The sequence below is a fragment of the Magnolia sinica genome, chromosome 12, assembly GCF_029962835.1.
Source record: "Magnolia sinica isolate HGM2019 chromosome 12, MsV1, whole genome shotgun sequence".
In the NCBI taxonomy this organism is placed as follows: Eukaryota; Viridiplantae; Streptophyta; class Magnoliopsida; order Magnoliales; family Magnoliaceae; genus Magnolia; species Magnolia sinica.
Window position 1 is genome coordinate 8,346,290 of NC_080584.1, and position 27,762 is coordinate 8,374,051.

Consider the following 27,762-nt stretch of genomic DNA (forward strand, 5'->3'; position numbering starts at 1 on the left):
AAAAAATAAAAAAGAAAAACGAATTAGGGCCAGGGCTTACCTTGCCAGAGCAGAGAGAGGGAAGGAGGCGCTGAGAGAGGGAGAGGGAAGGAGGCGCTGAGAGAGTTTGAAGGAGACGTTGGGTCAGAGCAGGTAGGTGCACTTTCAATGCAGCTGCGTTTCCACCTCCCTCTCCCAATTTGGAAATGGATAGCCGTTGCCTGTAACAAAGTAACCTGTGACTTGAAAAACACCTAATTCCTCTGTTTCATTTCTTGCAATCTTACCTGATAGAAAGTTACAGGTTGAGACTTTGTTATCTGTAACATTTCTCCCCCAAACACAAACTGTAAGAAAGTCTCCTATAACTTTCTTACATTTTACAGAAGTTACAGGGAAGTGACTTCTCACCCCAGTCCCACAAACACCACCTGGAAGTGACTTCCCATTTACAGAACTTATATGCATCCATTGTTTGGAATTTGTAGGAATGGGAAAGAAGAAGAAGGTAATCCTTCCGCCACAGCTTCCTCCGGAGATCGCAGATGAGGAGATTGTAGTCTCCGACGAGGACCTTGATTTCGTCAAGGCAAATCGGGACTATGCCGGCTTTCTCACCAATCTCGACACGAATTCCATTACAAGGTTGGTTTCACTATACCCCCAGATTGATTTTTCATACACCCCCTTTTTTCATTTTGGCAATTGAAATAAAACAGAAGCGTCTGCACATCATGAAAATCTGCAATTTCTCACCGCAGTAATTTCTCAGGATATTTTCAGAGTTTGACCTTCTTATCACAACATTGTCAGGAAAATCTCACTGAAAGTAAAAATATTAAAATTTTGATTATAAGTTAATAATAAATAACTTATAAATTTAAAGCGTGTGTAAAAAAGAACTAATATAAACATTTAAATATTTTTTTTGTTAAAATTGCGATAGTTTCGTGATAAAATCTCAAAAAATAATAAACATTAAGATTTTGAAAATCTCGTGATATTGTCTTGATAATATCGTTTTTCTGAAAAAAATCACGAATTTTCAAAATCATGGTGTTATTGGTCACAATGTGTGTGAACACCAAATCTCATATAAAAAAAATGCAATGAGTACCCAACACTGCTCGTTCTTGGGGTGTGGATGAAATCTAAACTGTTGGTTGATGAGCATGTGAAGTTATGAAAATTACTTAAATGCCCTCGCCTACATTCGAAATTCCTTCCAATGTCCTTTTAAAACCCACAGTTCAAGACTCTACAAGGACTAATTGTGTGGGTAAAACTGTCCTTCATTACTCATGCTATATCAAGGTATTCAATGATGGTAATGGTGGCTGTAATGGTCACTGCTGTTACCAATACAATATGGGTTGTAATGGCCGTTACTGGCGCTTTTTTATTTTACGCCTCCTTACCGTAATGCGTAACGGTTCCCACTATTATCATTACATAACGGCTTGTTATGCAACCATTTTTGAATACCTTGCATTACATGTAGTAGAGATTGTTATGATGATGATAATGATCATCATTCAATTTCATCAAAGCAGACATGAAAACTAATCACGGGCTCTGGAACTGAAATATATGAACTACATTTATGAACTTTTTTTTAAACGGTTAATTAAAATTTTTTGTTAATGCCATGAAAAAAAAGATATTTTTGATTAAATTTACTATTTAATATATTTTAATTATTTTAAATTTTAAATATTTAAACTACAATTGAGTTGTGTGTGGGTCTATTTGAATTGAGTCTATGGTCGTCTACTTATGTAAATGATTGGAGCAAGGTATTTTGTATTGGTAATGGTCACCACCATTACCGATATGGGTATCGGCCGTAACAGCCGATATGGGGGCGTAACGACTGTTATGACCTCCATAATGGTTGAAAATTTTCTTTTGCCCAAAAAATTCTGAAAAAAATATATAGAAAATCTAGAATAATGTAAATATTCCAAATGTATATTCATTTTTTGTTTTGAACATGTTTATGGTAGTGTAACAGTCTCCTATTTGGTGAGAGTGTTGTATCGGGCTGTCTAGTGAATTTGTGAACATGATTATGTCTCTAATGTTTACACATCACAATCAAGCACTAGAACTAGAAATCAGGAAAAGGATAGATAATACTTTTTGGATTAAAAAAAGGCCATTGGAGCTTTTATTTGTTTAAATCACTTCAATCTATGGTTTTAATGTTAAAAACTATTGTAAGAGTGGTCGAAATCTATTGTAAAATGACCTAGGAGAGTTTTTGGAATAAGAAAAGTGAAAAAATGAGAAGAAAATTTAATTTAAATAGAAAAAAAGTGGTCATTTTTCGACCGTTACGGGAGTAACGGTTGTTATGCCCCGTAACGGCCAATACGGTCCTAAAAAACCAACTGCCCCGTTTCACCCTCGTATCGCGTAACGATCACTCATGGCCGTTACCTATACGTATCAGCCTTTACGGGCGTATCGTAATGGATATGGAACACCTTGGATTGGAGTTGTTCATCTTGTGGGTCTGTCTTGTGCAGTTTGCTTTGCAGAGGTACATCAAAGAAATGGTGCCATCGACCATTCAATGTACTTCTGCTTGTAGCTGTGAAGTGTTGGCCTTCCTATATTAATCATTTGTTTGCAGCCATGGTGTGGTGCATCGGATTCTCTGATCAATGGGATCTCTGCATTTAGGGCCATCCACTGTGGGGCTTGCTGTACGAGTAGTTGCCATCATGGGTGGTTGGATCCATGAAGGATGCCATCCTGTAATAGACCTGCATTTCTTCCCTTAGTTAATTTTATATTTTACTTGTATGTTGAAAGGCACGTGGTTCGCGTCGCTGATCAGAAAGAAGATGCTTTGGAGTCTTTGTATGAGAAACGGAACAAAAAGATGGCGTTACAGAAACAGATTGAGGATGAAAAAGGGCTTCAAGTTGATCCTGTCGATGCCCTTCCTGTGAAGACATTAGATGGAAAACTGTATTACAGAACAGGTACTGATTATTTTGTTTCTTTATTCCTTATATTGCTATATGCCAGTCTTTAATCTCTGCTGGTAACAAGACCACTACTTCTATTTTGCTTTTGTCATTTCTAAACACTATCCAGACCATCTTGCATTACAAGTCGAACTCCCTTCTTGTTAAGCTTTTGGTGGTTCTTTTCACTTCGGTCCTACTCTTTATTTGTTCCCATAGACCACCCTTAGCTACCAATTTCCAGTTACCATTGAGATACTCAACTCTAAAGCCCTTTCCAATACTGATGTTCTATACAGTGAGATATTATTGATCCTTGACCGGACAATATGCATACTATATCTTTAAAAAAAAAAAAATCCATACTATCATCTCTTTTTCTTTGTACTGATTAAGGTTGGGCCCATCAAAATGTTTATCTGCTGGATTGCACCTTGAGTGGACCATGGCCTAGAAATTTCCCTTATTGGAAGGTCATGGCCACCCGATCTCTGGCCTTTTTTTTTCGGTTGAACGTTTACCTTTGCTGTATTGCATTTCTTAATGGTGTATTTTCAAGATGCCAATCTAAGAACTAGAATTGTCAACATTGAGGAGATTCTTTGGCATGGTCTGTCCATGGTGGACCCCATCAGATTGACTATCGATCTTGTAACAATCAACAACCCAAGCAAGCATGCATATCCTTGGGTTGAGAGTCATGTAATCTTTTCCTGATTATCTACAATATTGACACCGCCTTCTTTATAGTTTTATTATTCCTTTCCTGCCATAAACCCCATAAGATGGCCTGCACTTTTATATGCTTTCATGAACTAGCATTTGTATAATAAATGTTTTATCATATAACCATATGGACGAACAATGTACCAGGATTTCTGTTTCCATGTTTGTCTGATTTGGGACATTGGCACGGATCCGTGTCAAAGCTACATAGATGAATTTTGATATTCTCCGCTATAATCAGTTGTAATCCACTGTGATCCTGCTGTATCATGTAATCTAGCAGCCCTTTAGAACATCAATGCACTTTTGAGATCTGCTTAATGGAACTGTTTAACTGATGTGTAATAGCAATTGCAGTCTCTAAGGAGTCTGAAAATGTACCAAAGGAAGATGAAGCTGCAGTTGATGACAAGGATAAATTTACAGTAAGGCTCACAAAAGCAGAGCGGAGGAAAAAACTGAAGAAAGTTAAAAAGGAGGCAAAGAAGCAAGCAAAGGGAAAGGAGAAAGATGAGGAAGATGAGAAAGATACTGTGCAGGAAAATTTGCAATCTGAAGTGCTGGTACAATTCCTCCCATCAAGCTTTCCTTAGTAATCCTTACAGTTTAGATTGGTATTGTTATATTAGTTTTTGACAATGCCGTTTTTGTTGTTAGTACTGTTAGAAGAACAATGCAATTTTGGTGTTGGTACGCCTTCCCATTTGAGCTTTATTATTGGTTCTCCCATTAATTAGCCTTCTGCTGAAAGAATGGTTGTGCCTATGGTGAAATGGCGATGTATATTCTACCTGGGGGTTGTAGTTCCTATAAAAATTTTGGTGGGTCAATTTGGCTTTTTCCTTACATAAAGTGGGACTTGAGACTAGGACCTCTGATTTGGAAGGGGGCATCTTAAACAGCTCCGCTACGGAGTGGTAGTGGGGAGAATGATGATTCTTGAAATGTACTCCATTATTATTATTATATTTAAAAGGAAAAAGAAAATACAAGGCATGGCAACTGGGGCAAATACTACACAGGGACCATGCACAAATGACTACAGGCCAAAACATTATTGGGCATATGGAAGCCCATCCATGGCAAGGCCTCTCCTATCCACCATTTGAGATCTAAAACACTCCAGGTAACCTCCCTCCTTGCCCAGGTCTGCCTTATCATTTTTGGAATGATGGACATGTGAGAATTCAACTCTCAACTTAGCGGCGATGTTGTGAATTTCTTCAAGAATGTTGGCCAACTCCATGGAGCATGTTCCTCCTTATCCTATTTGATTTAATTACATTTTTGGAATCTCCCACCCAGCAATTAATGGCAGCAAACCTCGCTGCTTCGCCATTCTTAAGCCATGAAGAAGAGCCATACCTTCTGTGAAGAATGAAGCCCCATAGCCTGTCGGCCTCAATAACTCCAGCCATACATCTCCTTTGGTCTTTTTGAAGGAACTTCCCACCCCAGTAGGCCCCAGGTTCCCAAGGGAGCAACCATCAAGGTTCACTTTAATTGTACCCACACAAGGGGCCTTGCAAACCTCTGGACTTCTGTTTGGAGGTCAGCTCGAACTGATAACCTCTCCCCAATTTGAATGCAATGAACCTGCAGGGGTCTTTTCCATAGCTTTACTATGACTGCTACAATTTACCCTCATAGAAATGATCAAGTCAAACACTGAAGCAGCAGATTTTTCGGAGCCTTGAAATTTCCTGGCATTTTTTTTTTCACCCCAAAAAAGGCACCACATCATTGCTTTCAACATCAAGACCCAGACCGCCTTACCTGCCAGGCCTCTGGGAGCTAATTTCCAGCATGCCACCAAATCTTTCCCTTCGTTAGGCATCATCCATTGAATCCCGACATTGACCATTCTGACATCCCATATCTTGCAAGAAACTGATTGTGACTGAATAGACACGCCACAGCTTCGCCGACTCCTTACACATAACACACTTGTTAGGGACTGTGAGACCTCTATGAACAAGATCCACTGTTAGGACCTTGTTGAGGCAGATGAACCACACCAAAGCATTGACTTTCATCGGGGCATTCCTGCCCCATACCACAGACGTCCAGTGAGTCTCCATCTGGATTGGACTTGTCAATAACCTCCTGAATGAAGACGTAGAAAATATACTATTCAATTTCGTGGACCAAATCCTTTTATACTCTTTCGCTTTATTTATTTTGGTACTGTTATGTGTTTTTAGCAGTCTCAGTGAGTATTTTGAGTGTGGTGTTCTATGTTTCAGGCAGAAGTGAAAGAAGATCTTTCAGCCGAAGAAGTGTTTCTAAAAAAGAAGAGTAAGCTGGCAGAGATTGGAATGGCCCTGCTGGCAGATCCAGAGTCAAATATCAAATTCCTGAAAGACCTTTTGCAGATCTGTAAAGATGAAGATCAGAATATAGTCAAACTTGGGCTCCTGTCGCTGTTAGCCATTTTCAAAGACATCATTCCTGGGTATTCTCTTCTTTCATGCTGTATTCTGTCAATTTGGATGATGCTTACTTGTACTGCACTTAAGGTATCCCGTATCGGTATTGGTTGGCGTAATAGTGCCGTCCGATACCGATATGGATACGGGGGTGTAACGGCGATACGGGGGCGTAATGGCTTGTAACGGTGCATTTTTTTCTTTTGCTAAAAAAATATGAAAAAATCTGGATTAAATGCGGAATATTCTAAGCATTCCAAATATGCATTCATTTACAAATTGGAACATGTTTATGGTGGTGTAACGGTCCATTCTTTGATGAGAAGTTGTATCGGATTGTCTGATGAATTTATGAACCAGACAACCTGGATTTGACTGCAAAACTCATATATTTAATTTTCTAACTATCTACTATCAATGATAGATATATTAGAATGAATGTAATATGAAAATATCTTACATGTGTAATATATTCGAATTTTTTAAAAAAGGGCCAAAAATAGCGCGTAAATAAAAAAATTTTATAAAAAAATATAAAATGACAACAACAATCTGTAAAATGGACATTAACATGTTCTATTATAATTAACACATCATATTCTACCATTAAAACAACAAAACATTCAATAAAAAATGATTTTTCGAATAAAAAAAAAGGGTCTAAAATAGTGCGTAAATAGAAAAAAATTATAAAAAAATATAAAATGACAACAAAAATCTGTAAAATGCACATTAATATCTTCTATTATGATTAACACATCATATTCTACCATTAAAACAACAAAACATTGAATAAAAAATGATTTTTCGAATTTAGAAAAAAAGGGCCGAAAATAGTGCGTAAATAGAAAAAATTATAAAAAAATATAAAATGACAACAACAATCTGTAAAATGGACATTAACATATTCTACTATGATTAACACATCATATTCTACCATTAAAACAACAAAACATTCAATAAAAGATGATTTTTCGAATTTAAGAAAAAGGGCTGAAAATAGTGCGTAAATAGAAAAAAATTATAAAAAAATATAAAATGACAACAACAATCTGTAAAATGAACATTAATATCTTCTATTATGATTAAAATATCATATTCTACCATTCAAATAACAAAACATTGAATAAAAAATATAAATACCTATTTTTGAGGAATTTCTGGAAAATGGCCCACGGAGCTTCAAATCAAGAAAATCCTTAATATAAGTTGTTTTTATCTATGATATCAAGCTAAGAGTGGTCGAAAATAACAATAGAATGATTTAGGAAGAGTTTGGAAGAAAGAAGTTAAAAAAATTGAAAAAACAGACCTTAAAAAGCAAAAAAAATAAAAATAGCCATTTTTTTACCGTTACGCCCTGTAACGGCTACAGAATTGGGGGGTGCCCTGTTACGGCCCCGTATTGCGTAATGGCCACTGTCGTTACCGATACGTATCGGCTGATACGACCGTATCATAACGGATACGGGACACCCTGACTGTACTATGCAATGTTATCGTATGATTTTATTGATCCAATTCTTTTTCTGCTTGAAACAGTTACCGTATCAGGTTACCTACTGAGAAGGAGTTAGAGATGACGGTTTCTAAGGAAGTAAAGAAGATGCGGTACTATGAATCAACTCTCTTGCAGTCATACAAGGTCTTTCTTTTGTTTTGACTTGATTCTTTATGAAATTTTTGATAACCATGTGAAAGTGTCTTACATAAAAGAATTAATCTTGAAGTCGAGTGGACCTCAAGATTTCAAATTTTGGTATTGGTTTGTTGCCCAAAGGATACATTTCGAGTTGTGTATGGAAGATCTGTGTCCTTCAAAAAGAAAAGAAGTCTGTTTCTTAGTTATTGGGTTTTGGTTGTGGAGTTAGTTTTGGTATGGATTGGAACTCTCTGATTATGGCAGCTTTTACATCTACATGTAGATTTCTTTCTTCTTCTTCTTCTTCTTTTTCCAGAAATATTGTTACTACCACTGTTGAGTGTGTGTTGAAACACTGAGTTCTTGAGTTTGAGCCAACTTATAAAAAAAGAAAGAAAAAGAAGAAGAAAATCGCCACCTCCATGATTTTAAAATAGTCCGATGCCAAACAGACTTGTTCGAAGACTTTGGAGAGAGCCCATCTAAAAGATCTCGAGGTGAGAGAGGGAGATTATTGGGAGGAAGCAACTCTTAAAAGGGTCTTCGTCTTCAGGAGAGAAGTTTGTTGCTTTGGAGTAGATATCTCTTAAAGGTAAAGGGGTAACGGGATCCTCCCCTGAGGACAATCTTGATGAGGAGGAAGATGCCTTAAAGGGGAAGTGGGTCCTTTGCAAGAACTCCCTACCTTATATGTTGATAATTTCTTGGAGTAGTGGATGGACAAGGACTTCTTCAAAGCCTTTGGCCGTTTTAGAGCAGTGAAGGACGTAGTGATCCCCATGATTTGAGGCTCATCTATTATTTGGGGCTTTGCTTTTGTTCTCGTGAGCTATGCGGAGGAGTTGGCTAAGGTGATAGAGTGGTTGAATGACAATAAACTACGGTGGGAGAAAGCTTCGTGTGCAAAAGGTGCACTTTGACCCATAATTGATTAACCTTGAGGCAAGGAAGAAGGGCAGGACAAAGATCTTGAAAAGGAAGGAACAAGAAGGAAGCTGATGCAGGTCTCGAACCTGTTGGAAGGTTGAAAAGGGCGCACCAATGGAGGAGTGAAGTCCTGCAAGGAGGTTGTATTGGTGGATCCCCCTATCCTCCAGCAGAGTGAGCCTCAAGTTGCCATCAAGGGGGGGTCATCCTGCATCCTCTTGGGATAACAGTAGATGGGTGTGGAAGGAGTTGTCACTGCTTGGCTTGGTGATGAAGGTCCACCCCCAGGTGGTCGACAATGCATGGAAGGCCCTCCAATGGAGCCTCGTCACCTCTTTGAAGTAAGGTTCTTCTATTGATAACTTGAGGAAGTGGCTCGACCATAGCTGTGGTATGGGAGAAGATGATAGTATCTTAAGGCCTCTCAATGAGTTGTAGATTTGGATCTCCTTTTGATAGACCAATAATGTGGATAGGATTATCTTCTCTCGCCATGTCTTCAGGGATGGGCTGATAGCCTTTATCTTCAAGTGGGCTGATAGCTCTTAAGTTCGGAAACACTGATGTTTGGTTTGGGTCTTGTTGTGGGATTTGCCATTAGAGTTGTGGTTTGAGGAGGTGATGGTGGTGGTTGGCTCCTCTCAGAGAAATTGTGACCCTTGATCTAGCTACTGCTTGATGGAGGACCTCAGGGCTACTAGGCTCTGCATAATGTTGAAGAACTCAAAAACAATACCAGACCAGATTCCGGTGGAGGTTGGAGATATTCAAGTCTCTATCCGCATCATTCGGGTAGGGGAGCTGATCAGTTAGCTAGCGGAGGTGGGGAGTAGTTAGGCGAGGCGTAGTGTCTGATTCGGCTACAAGAAGCGGTGGACCGGTTGAGGGGAGTGAAGGTGTACTATTTTAGTGCTTATGGAATTCCGGTAGCGGGCTTGGCTACGCGCGCGATGGAGATAGCGCAATAGGTATTAGGTGGCGCAAAGACCCTAGCTTAGCAACGCATGGCTTAGTCCCTATCAGGCGCGAGGCGTTGGAGTGACAATTGGCCGAGAGACAGGCCGACTCTCGGCCAACGCATTGATGGCATTGCGCTGACCTTCTCTCTTGGCGGCACCCTTGGTTAATGGGAGGAACATGTGGATGGCGGAGGTTGTCTTGCAGGTCGATGGTGGTGGTGATGTGGTCGACATGTCCATGAAAATGTCAATGACAACTGCATGGTGTTGGTGGGATTGCAACTTCAAGGCGAGAAGGTCAACTCTCTCGGTGGGGGCGTGACATGCGTCCCCTCAGCTCCTTCGTTGGGTGGCTCATGGCAAGAGGAGTGGGATAGGTGTAAGGTAGATAATGGTAGTTTGGAGCAAGATGGTGCTCGATGGGAGGGTGACATGACGCCAATGTCCGTTGGAGTCTCTTCTTAAGTTGCTTCTGACGATGCATGGCTGCTCGGACTTTAGCAGGGGTAGTTGAGATTGTAGCCTCAAACACCCTGACATGTGGCTCCTATATTGTCCTTGGACCAGTGGTCTCTTGTGTGTCTTTCTACTCACGTGTGAGTTGGTTAGTCCTAACAAGTGCGAATCTCCCCCTTTTCCCCCCGGGTCCTCAGAAGGCTTTCATACACCTTCTAGCTCCTCTTTTCCTTTGCTTGTCTCAAGTAACCTCTCTGGAAGTCGAGCTAGAGGCTTGTGGCTTGATGAGACCTCTTGGCCCTAATCGTGGTTCTCCCAGCTGAAGTCTGTTGAGTTTAGTGGTGGAGTTGCGCCTCTAAATGCTCTTGAGTTTGAGCCCAGGGTGCTCTCAGATGCTATGGATGTATTCCCTTTGCAAGCGGCTATCTGTGACGTCATGATCGTATGGTAAGCTCTGTCCTCATGCATCCTTTGCTAGGCGTGGAGGAGATATGGTTGTGATGGTTAGGGGGAAGAGGTGGATTGGGGAGGCTATCAACCATGCGGGAAGGATGATAGTAGTTGTCTTTGTCGACTGTGACGAGGACTATGTCTCTCTCTTCAAGCTCATAGAAGAAAGGTGCCTCCTCAAAAGCAAAGAAGACCTTATGAGGAAATTCCCTAAATTTGCTAAAGGATGCAGAGAGCTAGCTGTCGTCGGGGTTTCTTCCAGAGGTTTAGCAAAGGCCATCCCTAGGTGTGAAAGGAGAGGCAAAGGGGTTAGGTTCAGGGTGTGCCAAATCGGTTACGTATCGGCCGTATCGGCTGATACGTAACGGTAACGGTGCGAACCGTTACCCGTTTCGGGGCCGTATCGGCCGATACGATTTTTTGTAACCGTATCGGCCGATACTACTAATTTTGACCAACCTTAGCTAGGTATTTGAGATAAAAACATATTATAGATATTTTTGAATCAAAGCTCGGTGGGCCATTTTTCAGAAATTCGTCAAAAATAGGTATTTATACATTTTTTAGTATATTTTGTTGTTTTAGTCATGCCATATAATGTGTTAATCATAGTAGAACATGTTATGTGCATTTTACAGATTTGGGGTGCCATTTTATATATTTTTATATTTTTTTCTATTCATGAATTTTGGCCCTTTTTTAAAATTCGAAAAAATATCAAATTTTAATGGTTGTTTTGCTGTTTTAATCATGCCATTTGATGTGTTAATCATAGTAGAACATGTTAATGTGCATTTTACAGATTTGGGGTGCCATTTTATAATTTTTTAATATTTTTTCTATTTACGCATTAATTATGGCCCTTTTTTTTAAAATTCGAAAAATCATTTTTTAATGATTCTTTTGCTGTTTTAATGACATCATATGATGTGTTAATCATAGTAGAACATGTTAATGTGCATTTTATAGATTTGGGGTGCCATTTTATATATTTTTTATAATTTTTTCTATTTACGCATTTATTTTGGCCCTTTTTTTGAAAATTCGAAAAATCATTTTTTAATGATTCTTTTGCTGTTTTAATGATGCCATATGATGTGTTAATCATAGTAAAACATGTTAATGTGCATTTTACAGATTTGGGGTGCCATTTTATATTTTTTTCTATTTACGCATTTATTTCAGCCCTTTTTTTGAAAATTCGAAAAATCATTTTTTAATGATTCTTTTGCTGTTTTAATGATGTCATATGATGTGTTGATCATAGTAGAACATGTTAATGTGCATTTTACATATTTGGGGTGCCATTTTATATTTTTTTATATTTTTTTCTATTTACGCATTTATTTAGGCCCTTTTTTTGAAAATTCTAAAAATCATTTTTTAATGATTCTTTTGCTGTTTTAATGATGTCATATGATGTGTTAATCATAGTAGAACATGTTAATGTGCATTTTACATATTTGGGGTACCATTTTATATTTTTTTTATATATTTTTTTCTATTTACACATGAATTTTGGCCCTCAAAAATAATTGCAAACACCTAAATGTAAGATATTTTCATATTACATTCATTCTAATATATCTATCATTGATAGTAGATAGTTAGAAAATTAAATATATGAATTTTGTAGTCAAATTCAGATTATCTGGTTCATAAATTCATCAGACAGTCCGATACAACTTCTCACCAAAGAGTGGACCGTTACACCACCATAAACATGTTCCAATTTATAAATGAATGCATATTTGGAATGCTTAGAATATTCCGGATTTAATCCATATTTTTTCATATTTTTTTGACAAAAAAAAAATTTTGCGCCGTTACGGGCCGTTACGCCCCCGTATCACCGTTACGCCCCCGTATCCGTATCGGTTTTGGAGGACACCGTTACGCCAACCGATACCGATACGGGATACCTTGGTTAGGTTGGTTCCCTAATGAAGATCATCAACTAGAACATGAGGGGTCTCAGCTGTGAGTAGAAGCGCTTTTAGGTGTTGGATGTGTGTAAGAAATCCAAGCCCCAACTTATCGTGCTTTAGGAGACGCTAGCTTGACTTTAATGTAGTTAGATTCTCCCACGAGAAGCTTAGCAGTGTCCATGCCTGAGTATCATGGGTGATTTCTCTGACAAGGTCCAAAAGCATGAGTTGGTGGATTTGCCAATGGGTGGAGTCAACTTTACCTGATTCAATGGTTATGAGAGGGCCACCATGTCAAGGTTGGATTGATTTCTGGTCTCTTTTGTGGCTGGAGAGGCTCTGTTCTTTGACCATTGCTTGGTGCTCCAGGAGAGATGAAAATAATTGGGGCCTTAAGCCCTTCGCTTCGAGTTAGCTTGGCTTGAGGCGGATGGCTTGCACGACCATGTTTTGGGGACCTCGCTGGATTTAGGCTCTTCTAAAAGTTAAAGATGCTGAAATTTAAGCTTAAGGCGTGGAAGAAAGAGGTGCTTGATCTTCGGGAGTAGGAAATGGATAACATCCTGCGGGATATCCAAGAGTTGGACGTTAAAGAAGAGGAAGGGGAGATCTCAAATGCAGAAAGAGCTTTGAAGGAGAAGCCATTGACTATAGAAACAAGTTGAAAGTGGATGAGATCAAGTGGTGTCAGTGGGCGAGGGTTACTTGGCTCAAGGAGGGAAATAAGAACACCAAATTCTTCCATGGGATTGCTAGTGCTTGAGCCAGAGCTAACAGGATCTCTTCCTTGTTGGTGAATGGTAGGAGACTTCTAGACAAAACCTAGATTTGTGATGCTGTGATCAACTTTTACTCAAATCTCTTCTTGAAAGAGAAGTGGAGGCAACCAAATCTGGATAATTTGCTGTTCAATAGAATCTCGAAGGAAGAAGTGATTGACTTTGAGAAGCCGGTTCTAGAAGCGGAAGTCAAGGCTATGGTGGAGATGCTTGGAAGTGATAAAGCTTTTTGGCCAAACAAGCACCCCTTAGCCTTCTTCTAAGTCTTTTGGGAGATGGTTAATGCTAATTTGTTGAGTTTCACTCATGAGTTCTATTTTATTTTGGCACGTTGTCGACAGAGATGGGGCATTTATTCATAGCCATTATTTCAAAATCTAAAGGAGTTGAGAGGCTGAAGACTTTAGGCCCATTAGCCTCATTAGTAGCTCTTATAAAATCATCGCCAAGACCAAGATACGAGCTCAAAGGTTTTGATTTGTCCTCCCAAAGGTCATATCCCCCTCTTAAGAGTGCTATCTCCTTCTACAGGCAGATCTGGTGGCTCGTGAGTGCATTGACTCGTGCCACTGTGCTGACAGTAAAGGTATTATCTGCTAGCTAGATTCGGAAAAAGCCTATGACCATGTTGATTGGAAGTTTCTCGACTACATGTTGCGCTAGTTGGGTTGCAGAGCTCGATGAAGTAGATCCAAGCATGTGTTTGATTGGAAAAATGCTCCATTCTAACAAACGGTTCCCCATTCGGCGTCATTTGAGCCTCAATGGGTCTTCAGTAGGGGGACCCCCATTTTGCCTTCTTGTTCATGGTTGTCTTGGAAGCGTTGAGCAGAATGTCGAATAGGGGCCAGGTCGTGGGTCACTTTGAAGGACTCAAGGTTTGTCGTCTTTAGGATTTCCCACTTCCAATTTGTAGAAGACAAAATCATCTTCTGTAGAGCTGTCAAGTCTATGGTGGACAACTTACGTAAAATCGTGAGGTGCCGAAAGTCAACATCTCTAAGAGCGAGATCCTTGGGATTCACATGTTTGAGGCGGAAGTTTTTAGGATGGCTGAAGTCTTCGGATGCCGAGTTTGCTCTTTTCCTTCTTTGTATCTTGGTTTCTCTCTTTTTGTTGGCAAAGCACCTAAGCATTCGTGGGTAAGGTTGTTGAGAGTGGAGAGGAAGCTCTTGTTTTGGGAAAGCATGCCTATGTCTTTGGAGGCATAATTATGCTTACCGAAGTTACTATTTCAAACCTGCTCCTGTATCTCATGTCCTTGTTCAACTGCCCATCATCGGCCTTGGCTATGATTGGTGTTCCTTAGTCTTGCCACCCTCCACTTTCCTCTGGATTTATCGATCACCCAATGCTTCTCTGGGTTGGCCAATGGTAGTGTTTGACCCCCTGGTAGGCGCAACGTCAATGACGCCGAGGTGGTCAAGTTGTAGAGCCTCTTAGCTCGCCTCCAAGGAACTTGCCTATCTCCGGGTGTGAAGGACTCACTGGTCTAGTTCGAGATGTATCTTTGAAGTTTTCTGTGAAATCCTTCTTCGATATGATCTTCCGGGTGACGTTAGTGCAAGGTGCACTCACATGGGCTCAATTTGGTCCCATGGAGCCCCGCCAGATGTAGTGGCATTCGGTTGGCTTATCGATAGGAATAGGGTGCTCATCATTAATTACATGTGCAAGAGAGGTATGTTGCTTCCTAATTTCCGTCTCTTATGCATGAATAATGTGGAGTTTGTGAATTATATTTTTCATCCACTGCTCCTTTGCTTGGGGTGTTTAGATCGGCATTTGGAGGTCTTTAAAATTCCATGGGTGATGCCCGGGTCTATGGAAGGGATGTTCCTTACTTGGCAAGAAAAAAGAAAAAAAGAAAAAAAAGAGTTTTATATCCACCACTACAGGGTCACTCACGTAATGACATCTCTCTGGACGGTGAGATTTTGAATTATGCTCTCCCCCACATTGAAAATGCAATTAAAGAGGTACAATTGCCGATACAATATCTTAGTGTATGACACTCAATTTCACCATTGGATCTATTCCAATTGCTCTCCTAATGCTCACCTAGGGAAAACAATAAACGAATGAGAGAAATGGCTATCGTCGGTTCACCAAATTCAAAATTCCCGTGCGTAGCCCCACCTGTTCCCTCTTTCAAGCAACTCTCTCTCTCTCTCTCTCTCTCTCTCTCTCTCAAAAGTGAAAAAAGAGCCTCTTACATTTCTCTGAAGAATCATGAAGAAGATGAACTCAAATCCATCAGTAACTATTTTTTCTCTCTGCCACATTCCAATAGTTTTCTTAGGGCTGCAAATAGGGCCATTGGATTTGTGATCCACACCATTGACCTAGTGGGTCTCAGAGTTGATGGACATTTCCTTGGGTGATCCAAACGATTGGCGTGGTGTTTCTCCTTAGATCAATGGCTGGTTTCGTATTGTGCTATCATATCAACAATCTAGATCAACAAAATCCATCATGGTTTGGGTGAACGGCTTGGGTTGTGGGTTTGTTCCCCATAGACACGAGTTCGATGCCCCTCCTTGTGGATTACCTGATGCATGTAGTTGGTGGGTGATTGCATTCATCCACAGGGAATAGTCTCGCCTCAAAAGTTGGCGGGGACTCCCTGTCGCCGTAAAAAAATAAAAATCTAGATCAACAGCATATGGTCTTACCAAATCAGTCCATTTGTACGAGTGGAGCCTATCTTTATTTTATCTAGAGCCCATTGAACCATGTCACATGTTGAACACTTGTGAGATCTGGGCTATGTACCAGGTGGGTCAAACATGATCTGGATGCAGATATAGCTCATCATATGGAAGATTTGTAACTTTGTACCCACTTGTAGAAACTGAAAACCAAAATGTACTGTACAATGGCGTCTGAATGGCCTGGTTTTTTGGCCCCTGTACATTGCTTTGTGGGGCACATGTAATGAAACAACCCAGATCTTGCATTTTACAACATGTTCTCGGGCTCAGGCCTGGAATAAACATCTCGGGCTGGGCTCAGACATTGATTTTGGCTTGTCACAGGCCTGGGTTGAGGTTATACTTTGCAGTTGGGGCTTGGATAGACCCTGAGCCGACATATTGACAGACCTACTTAGATCCAACTGATTCAGGTGCTGAAACTGTTGTTTCAATCCTTAGAATAGCCCTGCCACCACCACTGGAGCTTTTAGGAGAATGTTGACACACACCCTTTTCAAGATAGCTGGAACTTCCACTTTGTTAAAGTTTGTATCGCAGTTGGAGTTATTCTAACACTCTTTATTACCATAGGCACAATATGCTATTTCACTTACAAGCCAGTGCTTGTTGCAGTTGTTGCAGTGATCCTGCATTTTGGTTCGAGAACAATCTCGTTGGCTTTTAGTGATTTCCTCTTCTGGTGGAAGTGGATTGTAGTTATTTCTTAATTTGCAGGTGAACAGGATCATATTAACTAACTTTTCTTTAATTTATTATCAGGCATACTTGCAGAAGCTGATAGTCTTAGAAAAGCACCCTTCTTTTCAGCACGTTGCTGTTCGTTGTATGTGCAATTTGCTTGATGCAGTTCCCCATTTCAACTTCCGGGAGAACTTGTTAGCCAGTGTTATCAAGAATATAGGCACCTCAGATGATGTCGTAAGGTACTGTTAAATCCATGCAATCTGTTCTTTGCATTTTTTTTAACAACTTTCTTGGGCTTGGATAAGGGACTACATTACAAATATTGCTGCAGGGGTCAATTGTGACCTATATCTTTCCTAAATTTTTACCTGATTGCAATAGAATGAGTTTGGTTGCCTTGGACATGCACACTAAAATACTGGGAGCACATGGTTAATGTGAAAGCAGGATTATCTATCGATACTCTTTCAGTGTGGCTAGCTAGATAAAATGTTATATCTTATGTCACATTATGCAAGTAGTGAGGCTGTATTTGCTATGAGCTTTACTAAGCCCACACGTGTGTGCAATATAGCTCATGTATATGCCACACATGTCCCATGCAAGATCCAATCCATCAATAATAATGGTTAGCTAGATAAAATGTTATATCTTATGTCACATTATGCAAGTAGTGAGGCTGTATTTTCTATGAGCTTTGCTAAGCTCACACGTGCGTGCAATATAGCTCATGTATACGCTACAAATGTCCCATGCAAGATCCAATCCATCAATAATAATGGCACTGCTATATTGATGCTCATGCCCTACCCCAGGAATCAGGTTGATCCACTGGTCAGGTGGGCCACAGTTTGCAAAAACAAATGTACGGCTCTAAAAAACTTGGCTGAAGTTTTCTAACCCATCCACCTGTTTCCAACATTGGGGCCCTAATTCTGGTTGGACCAGATTTAATTTTTGGGAAAGCATGTACAAGGTTGGACCAACCTGATGGATGGATTAGATCTTGCATATATGTGCGATGCACATGTGTGTGGTGTGTACATGAGCTTTATTGCACCCGCATATGTGCTTAGCAAAGCTCATTTGCAATTCCTTTTCATTGCAAGGATATTTTTGTAAAGATGTTAACCTCTTTGCACGAACATCACGTTGTAAATGAAACTATGCATTATAGTCTTTCACCCAAGTTATGAAAATGTAGATCCATCTCAAACGTAGGAATTGAAGTTCCTTGCCGTGTGGATGTGAAAAAAAATTAGTTGCTGCTGGTATTGACTAGCAAGCAGGGATTAGTCCCGCCTTAAGAAGGGGCGGGGACACCTTGTTGTCATAAAAAAAAACCTACTTGCTTTGTAGGCATGGAAAAGCTCCTCAACAACAAGCAAAAGATTAAAAGGGGGAGCGGCCATGACCCATGAGTGGTTGCCAATTTCTCTTCCTTGGAGGTGTGAAGACATCCAGCCCAGCAAGGAGTGTGGTTTGGAAAGCGAGGAGCCTATTTTCTAGTGGAAGCTCCCATTTTTTCACAGTTTCTACTAAAAAGCAGCAGTTTTGATTTTGTTTCAGAAATTCCTTGGGAATAAACTTTTCCTCTTACGTTTAGAACCCCTTCTATTCTATCCCCTTTGCAGTTAAGGTTAAATGTCATGAGCCCCAAGGCAAGCCTTTGCTGAATTGGGATGCAGTTTTTGAGGTTGGGATCTCAATGTAGTGAAGCTGCAATGGAATAAAATAAAACTATATTTTATTAATAGGAGGGCAATGAGAATAAGTAAATATGCTGTTTTTTATTTTTATTTTTGTGGAAAATTGTATCCATATGTCTTTTTAAAATTTCATTGATGTGTTTAATTGTGTATGCATGGCTTATGGACTGGCTTTTTGCTTGTGTCAAGTAATTCTTTTAAGGTTGCTGAGGTATTTCCAATTCATATAGGAAACTATGTTGTTCATCTGTGAAATCACTTTTCACGAACGAGGGTAAGCATGGTGGTGAAGCAACTATCGAGGCTGTTCAATTAATTGCAGACCATGTGAAGATTCATGATTGCCAGCTTCATCCTGACTGTATTGAGGTATGTATTATTATTGTTTTTTTCTTAAAACTTTTTACGAGTCAACTGTTGTGTTCTTTTGTCATTCCCGTGGCTTGTTGCTCGTGTCATCTACTACTGTCCTGTGAGAGTCATGTATATCACGGCTGGTTTGTATCTCTCCTGATACCCAATGCCAGCTTAGGCCTGGGATAGTCTTACCACGGGCATTCACACCGGATGATTCCGACCCTTTGAATTTTGGTCATTTTGTTCTCACCAACCTTTTTACTAGCAATATATCTGATGGTTAGCATCATCAGACCAAAGTTCTTCCTTGGAATCATAAGCAATCAATGATGGGGCGCCTATTGGATATATGTTTCAAGGTGATGGTTGGACCTATTTTTTCTCTGCTCAATCTTGGGTGTCCATTTTTCGTGTTATTGATCGGATAGTTTGTATCATATGAATATGATCAGTGTCATGTTTACGTTATCTCGTGCCATTAGCGTATGGAACAAATGTATTGAAGTAATGAGATGGAAAAGGAATTGACTTAAATAAGATAAGATTATTTGACAATTCGAAGCTCACTATTTGAAAATATAAGCAGCTTGGGAGGGAGGGAGGGACGGGCCTTTAAAAGGGTTGTTGGATTTGCTTGATCCGCACATCTCAGTGTGTGAGGACATGGTCATATGCTTAAATAGTTTAGTATGTATATCACAAGTTATATAAAATGGAGCCTATAAAAAAGTTATGGGAAATGTATGGGAATTGCTGAGCCATATCTCCTGAGATCCTAATCCTATACCATACCGATGACTGTTATATTAGACATGGGAACTCTTGGGGATTTGAAGTATCTAAGTGTCTAAAGGTCAAAAGATGACAATGGGGAGGAGGAGATACTAGGTCTTATGGTTGCAGGCTCTTCCTACAAAGGGATTTGCTGCTTTGTCTTATTGGGAGTCATTCCGTATAAGAGTGACTTTCTTGGCTCTAGTCATTTGTCACGTGAACTGAAATACATTAATAAGAGGGCATAATGAAAATGCAGAAATACATCAATAAGAGGGCAAATGACTCTGGAAATATATTGTGTAACTTGCATGGATATGGTACACGAACATATGTATCAATTACCCTCTCTACCAAAAAGAGAACGTATCTCTTAGTGTGTCTGCAATGGGAATTTCAAATAGATCTGATGCATTCACTTCCTTTGGTACTTGCCTTTTCTCATCGCATGGTTATTATTCTCAGGTTTTCTTGTCTTTGTCATTCGATGAGGATCTCGGGAAGCATTCATCGTTGAAGGAGGAGGAAAAAGTCAAACACAACAATAAAAAGAGAAGGAAAAATGACAAGGAGTCAAAACAATTACAAAATGGTGATAGAAAGAAGAATAAGCAGGAACTGCAGTCGAAAACAAGAGAAGAGGTATTATATTTGTCATACCATGTCAAGCCACTTGATCTAAAGGCTCGAGCTGTTAGAGGATGGTGTATCAATGTGTATTGAGGGACTTTAACACTCCCCCGCACGTGCGGGGTGGAACTCTGCACGGGAACATACTGGGCAAGGGTGGAGGGACACTCACAACTCACACCGTAAACGCCCCCGGTGGGAGAATGTATTAGGGATGCATATTTCCTGCTCCCGGGATTCGAACACAAGACCTTCCGCTCTGATACCATGTCAAATAACCAGTTGCTCTAAAAGCTCGAGCCATTAGAGGATGGTGTGTCAATGTATATTGAGGGACTTTAACAATATCGACCTTCCAGTTCTCAATGTCACTCGCTTTCATAAGCACGTGTGTTGTACAGGTCAATGCAGAGTTTATGGCTGCTTCCTTCGCTCTCGATCCAGAGGAAAAAAGAAGGATGCAATCAGAAACACTTTCTTTTGTATTTCAGACATATTTCCGTATTTTGAAGCACACGATGGAGCCGGCTGCTGCCAGGTGTGATTTCAAATTGGAAAAAATACATCAAGGCTTTTTTTTTTTTCCCCATTAATACATATGGTCAATTTGGAATCATTACTCTGTTATATTGCACTTAGCTTGGTGAATGATAAATGAAGCTCCTTGCCTTGCTAAAGTTTTACTGTCTAACTTAACCGTTTGTCTTTGAGTAAAGGTTGGTTGCCGGTTTCTGAGCTGGTTGATCACTTGAAAGGAAAAGCCATAGTGCATGGTCTGAAAAGCACTGTTTTTGAGAGTTTGCTGACCTTTTGTTTTCGTTTTCTGTACCTATTCTCAGCCTGTGAATTAATCTGAGATGTACAAGCAATTAATCATTGATGAGCTGTTTATCAGTGGTTCCAAATGGGATCCCAATATGACTAAAGCACCCCCATTGGCTGCTGAAATGGGGGCCACAGGACCCCATCACTTCCTAGGGTTGGCCCTCGCGTTCCCCCATTTAGGGTCGTAGTCTTCGCGAATTACATTCAAGAGAGCTGCATTCCTTTTTCTTTAATCAATTGACAGTTGCAGTTTCAGTGGGTGAATAACTTGACGACTAAAATATTCAAACACATGTATTAATTCACTTTGTACAGCTTTGAATAGAATGCTAACCGTTCACTCAATGTTTATGTACAATCTTTGAAATCTTAATTATTGCCTGGCATGAACTTTTCTGGATATTTCCAATTTCCATAAGAAGTGTAGTGATGCAGTTCGGCATTTTTCTACTCTCTCTCTCTCTCTCTCTCTCTCTCTCTCTCTCTCTCTCTCTCCAAAAAAGGAAGAAGAAGAAAGTTAGGTAGTTTACCTTTATGCACTTTAAGTTGTGTTTGAACTGTACAATATAAGATCCCAACATTTCATTAAATCTTTGTTCTAAGATTTTGGTACAAGCTAAGTAGATGTTTTTTACTTCTTCACTTTCAGGTCTAAGGTCAATACAGTTTCTGAATCTGGTGGATCTGGGCAACACCCACTGCTCACTCCTTGCTTGAATGGGTTGGGGAAGTTCTCGCACCTCATCGATTTAGATTTTATGGGCGATCTTATGAACTCCCTCAAGAGGCTTGCTGGTGGCGATGCGAGCTGCGACACTCTTTCGCCTGAAAATCATTTAACTGTTTCTGAACGTCTCCAGTGCTGCATAGTTGCATTTAAAGTGATGCGGAACAATCTCGATGCATTGAATGTTGATCTACAAGATTTCTTTATTCAGCTTTACAATCTGTTGCTTGAGTACAGGCCTGACAGGTTTGGCTAAATTACTGTCTTGAAATATCTGTGCTATGTTAATATGTTAGATGTACTCAGTGTTCATAGTGTCGGTATCCTTAAATGTATCGCTGGTTGGGGATACAAAAACATGTATCGATATTGCCGATATTATCGTTGATACCCAGAAATGGTGGAATTTCTCAATGAAATTTCAGGAGATGCTAAAATACACATTGCACATTTTGGAATCGAATAATTGCAAAAAAGATGCATACATTATAAGTTTCTCTTTAATGGGTGTCTAAATGCATGTAATGCTGACTTAAGGAAATAATAAGTTCCTCTTTAATGGGGGTCTAAATGCATGTAATGCTGACTCAAAGAAACATAGGGAAAATGGTGGAATTTTTCAATGATACTTCAGGAGATGCTAAAATGCACATTTGCATATTTAAGAATTAAATAATAGTGAAAAGACGCATCTTTGCAGAGGTCAGGGTGAAGTATTAGCCGAAGCTCTAAAGACGATGTTGTGTGAGGGTAGACAACATGACATGCAAAGGGCTGCGGCTTTCATTAAGCGTCTTGCTACCTTTGCCTTGTGCTTTTGTTCTGCAGAGGCTATGACAGGTAATCTGATCTTATTTTTCTTGCCCCTTCGATCATATATTTATTTTCTGTAGGAGAGTTATCTTTTTTCTTCTTTCCTTTTTTTTTTTTCTTTTTTTGGAAGGTGTCTCTGAATGATGGAAGCTTACTTTTAAAGGCTTAAATGTAGAATTGATTCCAGATTTTGTGATGTGAATACAAGAGCTTTGCTAAGTGCACATGTGTGTGCAATAAAGCTCATGTACAGGCCACACATGTGTGAGAGATCTAATCCATCCATCAGGTTGGATCGGCATTGTACATGCTCTCTCTCTCTCTCTCTCTCTCTCTCTCTCTCTCTCTCTCTCTCTCTCCCACAAAAAAAAAAAAAAAAGGAAGAAGAAGAGGGGGGGCCAATCAGCATGTGGACTCCAATATTGGGAGCAGGCAGATGGGTTAGAAAACGTCAGTTAAGTTTTTCAGAGCTGTACTTTTGTTTTGCAAACTGTGGCTCACCTGACCAGTGCATCAACCTGATATAGTGGTGCTGTTCTGATGGATGGATTAGATCTTGGACCTGTTGTGCCATGCTGGCATATGCGTGATGTGTACACGAGCTTTATTGCACATGTGTATGCTTAGCGAAGCTTGTGAGAACAATTACAATCATGATGCCTGGTGGAAACAACTGGTTCTCTTGGAAGACCTTGCAACGCTACATTCAGGGCACACTTTTGATATTCTTATCTGTTTAGCTGGTAGGGCCATCATGGGATGGGCCATGCTCAAATATTTCCCCCGTCTGATGATCGTAGCCATACGATTGGTTGCTCTATAATGGACCATGACATCCAATGGGTCCATATATAATGTGTGAGATTTTTAGGTTGTCTCCCATTCAGCATGGGTTGGGGCATGCTCAGATATTTCCTTTATCAGATGATGTTGGCCATATGATTGGTGGCTCCCAAATGGACCATGACATTCAATGGTCCACATAATTTTGAGGGAGATTTTTGGGTTGTCTCCTGTATACCATGTGATGGGCTGTTGTCAGATATTTTCCCTATCAGGTGATCTTAGGCATATGATTGGTGGCTGTATAATGGATCATGAAATCCAGTGGTCCGCAGATAATGATGGGGGAGATTTTAGGGTTGTCTCCTGTTCACCATGGGGTCGCCATATGAACAATTTGGATTGCTAGAAGGATGGTACCATGCATGATTGAGTAAATACTCGATTGGACATTGTGTATTTCCTCTCATAGAAATGCCATTTTGTAAGTGGCGATTTTGTAGGAATTAGATATGTTTCAAGTCCTTGGACTCGAGTGGATAATAATTTTTGCTGAATTTTTTGCAGGCCTGGTCACAGTGAAGCATCTACTCCAGAAGAATATCAAGTGCCGCAATCTGTTAGAAAATGATGATGGCGGTGGATCGCTTTCAGGTTCAGTTGCGGTAAGATTGAAAATAACATTTGGTCAAGTTTAACACATTAAAAGAAATCTTAGAAGATTCATCAATGGTGAAAGTGAAGTAGTGCTTGAAGTCAATGCTAAAAGAGGAATAACCAAAAGTGAATAAAACCGGATGCTCTTCATTGCTGAAGTCAGCCAATTAGTTGGCCGACAGGCTTATGAGAGGTAGGGTTGCAACTTGGGCTGGTTGGGTTGGGGTTGAGGGTAAACCTGAGCCCAACCACCTCAATGAGGATCCAACTTGCAACCTGGCCCAGCCTGAATTCCATCCCGAGGTGCCCAATCCGAAACCAATCTGAAGTCCTCTATACTTGACCCAACCTGATCCAAACTGACCATACTGAACCCACTCAAGCTAACCCAACCCAAATTCAAATCAGGTTGGCGTTTTCCAACCCGAACCCAACCCGACAATCTTGACAACCTGACCCAAACTCAGGTTGGGTCCACTGGGTTCAGGTTGACCTGAACTCAAGGTGCAGCCCTTGCGAGAGGAGGGACGAGAGGCTCACTCTCTATCGTTTGCCGCTTATGTCTTTCTTGATGGCCTTTTATCCTAACATTCATGCTCATATCCCTCCTTTCTCATACGCATTAGAGACGCACAAGGACATTGTCTGATCCATATCGGTCCTGAATCCGGCCTGGTTGCTCTAATGTTCTTAAGCTTGTACACAGCACACCACATTTTTTTGGAAAGATAATAAAATTTTATATATAAAAAAAGAAAGCTAACTTGTAAACACATTGCAAGTTAGTCAAAGACATTATCATCACACCCGTTACATTAGGAACCGTCGCCCCCAAGGGCCCAAGTTTTGCTCATGGCTATACTCATTTAACATATGTTCCCCTCCCAATTGATCCCACTCACACTGCCTTTTGAAAACTATCAGCCCCGTCTTTCCTTTCCTTCCCAAATTGATAACACACCTTTAATCAAAGAGAGGCTAAGGATTTCTCAATTTCCATGTCGTTAAAAACTAGAAGACATGGTGCAGAAGTCATGTGTGGGTAACTTCCAAGTAACTGCTGTCAAAATCCTATGATTTACGATTTGAGTTGAATCTTAAGCAAAACAATTTGAATACCACAATTGAATCCCTTTTTATGTCAATCTTAGGGCCTGTTTGTTTTGGCAAGTTCCATGGTAAGTAGTGTAATGTATGGTAAATGAGTAATGATTATCATTACCACGGTAGTCGGAAGTAAACAGATTTTACTACCGTACAGAATACGCCTCTCACAGCTTCGCATCTAGACATGTAAAGTACTTCCCCTGATTAGATGCACTTGAATGTAATTTCGTCAATGTGTTATATCCACACCATTTATCCATTTTATAATATCATTTTAGGGCATGTCGCCAAAAAATGAGGAAGATCCAAAGCTCACGTGAGCCACACCACAAAAAGCATTGGGATAATGATGCCCACCTTTGAAACCTTCCTATGGCCCGCCAGGGTGTTTATTTGCCATCCAACTTGTTCATAAGGTCAAACAAACCTAGATGAAGGGAAAACACAAATACAAGCTTGATCCAACATTTCTGTGGACCCCAAAAAGTTTTCAATGGCAGGCGTTCAATCCCCACGGCTAGTTGTGGTGTGGTCCATTTCTGCTTTGGATCTACCTCATTTTTTGTCTCATACCATAAAATGGTCACACAAGATGGATGGATAATGCGGATATAACACATACATCATGGTGGGCCCCACAAAACTATTCCATGTAAACATCTTTCTGCCTAGAAATGTCTTGTGCGATTATGAAGGATTACAGTGATTTGATAGTCGGCAACATCCAATCACAGTAAAAATGTAATGATGTGAGTTTTACACTACATTACCGTGGTAATCCATTGAAACAAACAGGCCATTACGATTCTGGGATTTGAATCCTATGATTTACTATTCAAATTATTCTTGTTCTCTTCTAATTTAAGCTTCACTTGACTTTTATTTTATGTTTTTGAATTGATGAAAAGGAAAATTATTATTATTATTATTTTTTATAAGAGGTTAAATGATATATATTCTCTTCAACGTTGAATCGTAGTTTTTAATGGTTTCTTACTTCTTAACCGGTCAAAACACCAAATTGATGTATGACTCATCTAGAATATTTTTATGTATGGTTACGATCTGACTTATATGTATTGTGGAATGATAGTTAGAAATCAAAATATCTTTTTTCATCAGTCTACAAATTCAAATGCCGCCTTTCCAACGTGATTCTACATTCAAGAAAGTTAAAAAGAATAAAAATTAATAAAGGATCCTTATATGTTTTAAGGAAAATTTGTTGAAAGACTTGAAGATGAGAATCCTTGAACGCTATCATGACATGGCTTATTTGGCGCATGTTGATGGAAAAAGGATGATTGCTGAGCTTTTAAGTTTTTGTCTAATTTATTTATATTTTTCATATATTTAAGAAGATCATAAAAAATCTTATGATTTAACAGTATGGTTTGCGATTCGATACAATTCAACCCCTATTATGATTTGCGATACGATAACAATTTTGACAAAATTGCTTCCAAGTTCCAACCAGTTGCGTGCATGTGAAATCCAACCCATCCAACCCGCCTCCCCCCACCTGATGATAACCTAATTCAACATTCAGCGCTATCTACTCATCTGGTGGGCCAGGCCATGAAAACAACGTATAGCCATTGATAAATAGCCAAACACAAATGTGGTTCACTCGATGAGTTGATCTGGCAGATTTTTGCACCAGGCAGTCCTCATGATGGGGCCAACCTATTAGATGGGTTGGATGTAGCACACACATGAAAGGTTGGAAGTTTTCTGCTGGGCGGACCGATACTTAATAGTCCAACTGGTTGGAGTCAAGATCTCATATTTAATACTTTTAAACTGTTATATTTTTAAGTCCTGGTGAGTGGACTCACTTTGTTTCTGAGTGGGGTCTATCTTGTCTTGAGCAAATCGAGTTTTTGTGGAGTCCTGGTGAAGTCTGATATTGTCAGTTTAGGGGAGTTTCTGAATTATGCTTCTCACCCAAGCATTTCATCTGCAGAAATATCAGCCCGATGCGTCAGATCCGAATCTAAGTGGTGCACTCGCTTCGGTTCTCTGGGAACTAAGCCTACTCTCAAAGCATTATCACCCGGTGGTGTCGTCCATGGCTTCAAGCATTTCGAGCATGAGCACCTCTCATAATCAGGTCTATCTCTCCACCACCTCTCCTAAACAAGCTTTCACCGAGTTGTCAATCGAGCGGGAATCCTTCAACCCATCTGGCAATTTTGCCACTTCCAATCGTAAAATGAAGAGAGGAACTAGGTCTTTGGTTTCGAGTCACAACCAGATTCAAGACGTGGAGGATTTAATAGAGGAAGATGAGGTGATGAAGAGGTTCTCTGATCATTTCGTTGTGCTTAGAGATATTGCAGAAAATGAGAGGTTGAGGGGAGAATTGAATCTTACATTGGCATCCTTGAATATGTACGCGGAATACAAGAAGCAAAAGAAGAGAAAAAAAGCAGTTTCAACGACAATGAAGAAGGGGTTGAAGGTATAGTGATGTTTTCAATGCCTAGTTCGAGTTTTGCAAATTTAGGTGTTTTCTTTTTTTGAGCTGTTGATTCTTTTGCGGTGACATGCAAGCCAAGGACTGCTTAATTAGGGTTTTGGATTTTCTTTTTGTCGAAAATCAGATTTCGCAGGCCTCATCCAATGGTGTTTTGTAAGTGAGGCTTAGGGGTCGTTTGGATGCCTATGAAGTTTTTAAGTTGTAAACACTTTACACTTGAAAAGAATATTAGGTTAACATGCTA

The 27,762-nt window shown here is 39.9% G+C and overlaps 1 protein-coding gene across 2 annotated transcripts; it reads left to right on the forward strand.

Annotated features, from left to right (window-relative positions):
* Positions 1–27,762, forward strand: LOC131220880 (nucleolar complex-associated protein 3). 2 transcript variants are annotated; one of them, XM_058215751.1, is made up of 14 exons: positions 1–132; positions 468–624; positions 2,800–2,972; positions 4,032–4,246; positions 5,930–6,138; positions 7,655–7,757; positions 16,730–16,893; positions 18,594–18,732; positions 19,960–20,136; positions 20,526–20,662; positions 21,599–21,922; positions 22,377–22,516; positions 23,840–23,937; positions 27,003–27,762. In XM_058215751.1, the coding sequence occupies exons 2-14, from the start codon at positions 470–472 to the stop codon at positions 27,504–27,506; spliced, it is 2,538 nt and encodes an 845-aa protein (XP_058071734.1). In that variant the 5' UTR covers positions 1–132; positions 468–469; the 3' UTR covers positions 27,507–27,762. The 2 variants fall into 2 exon arrangements, with proteins under 2 accessions (XP_058071734.1, XP_058071735.1); XM_058215752.1 differs by having other exon boundaries at positions 4,041–4,246.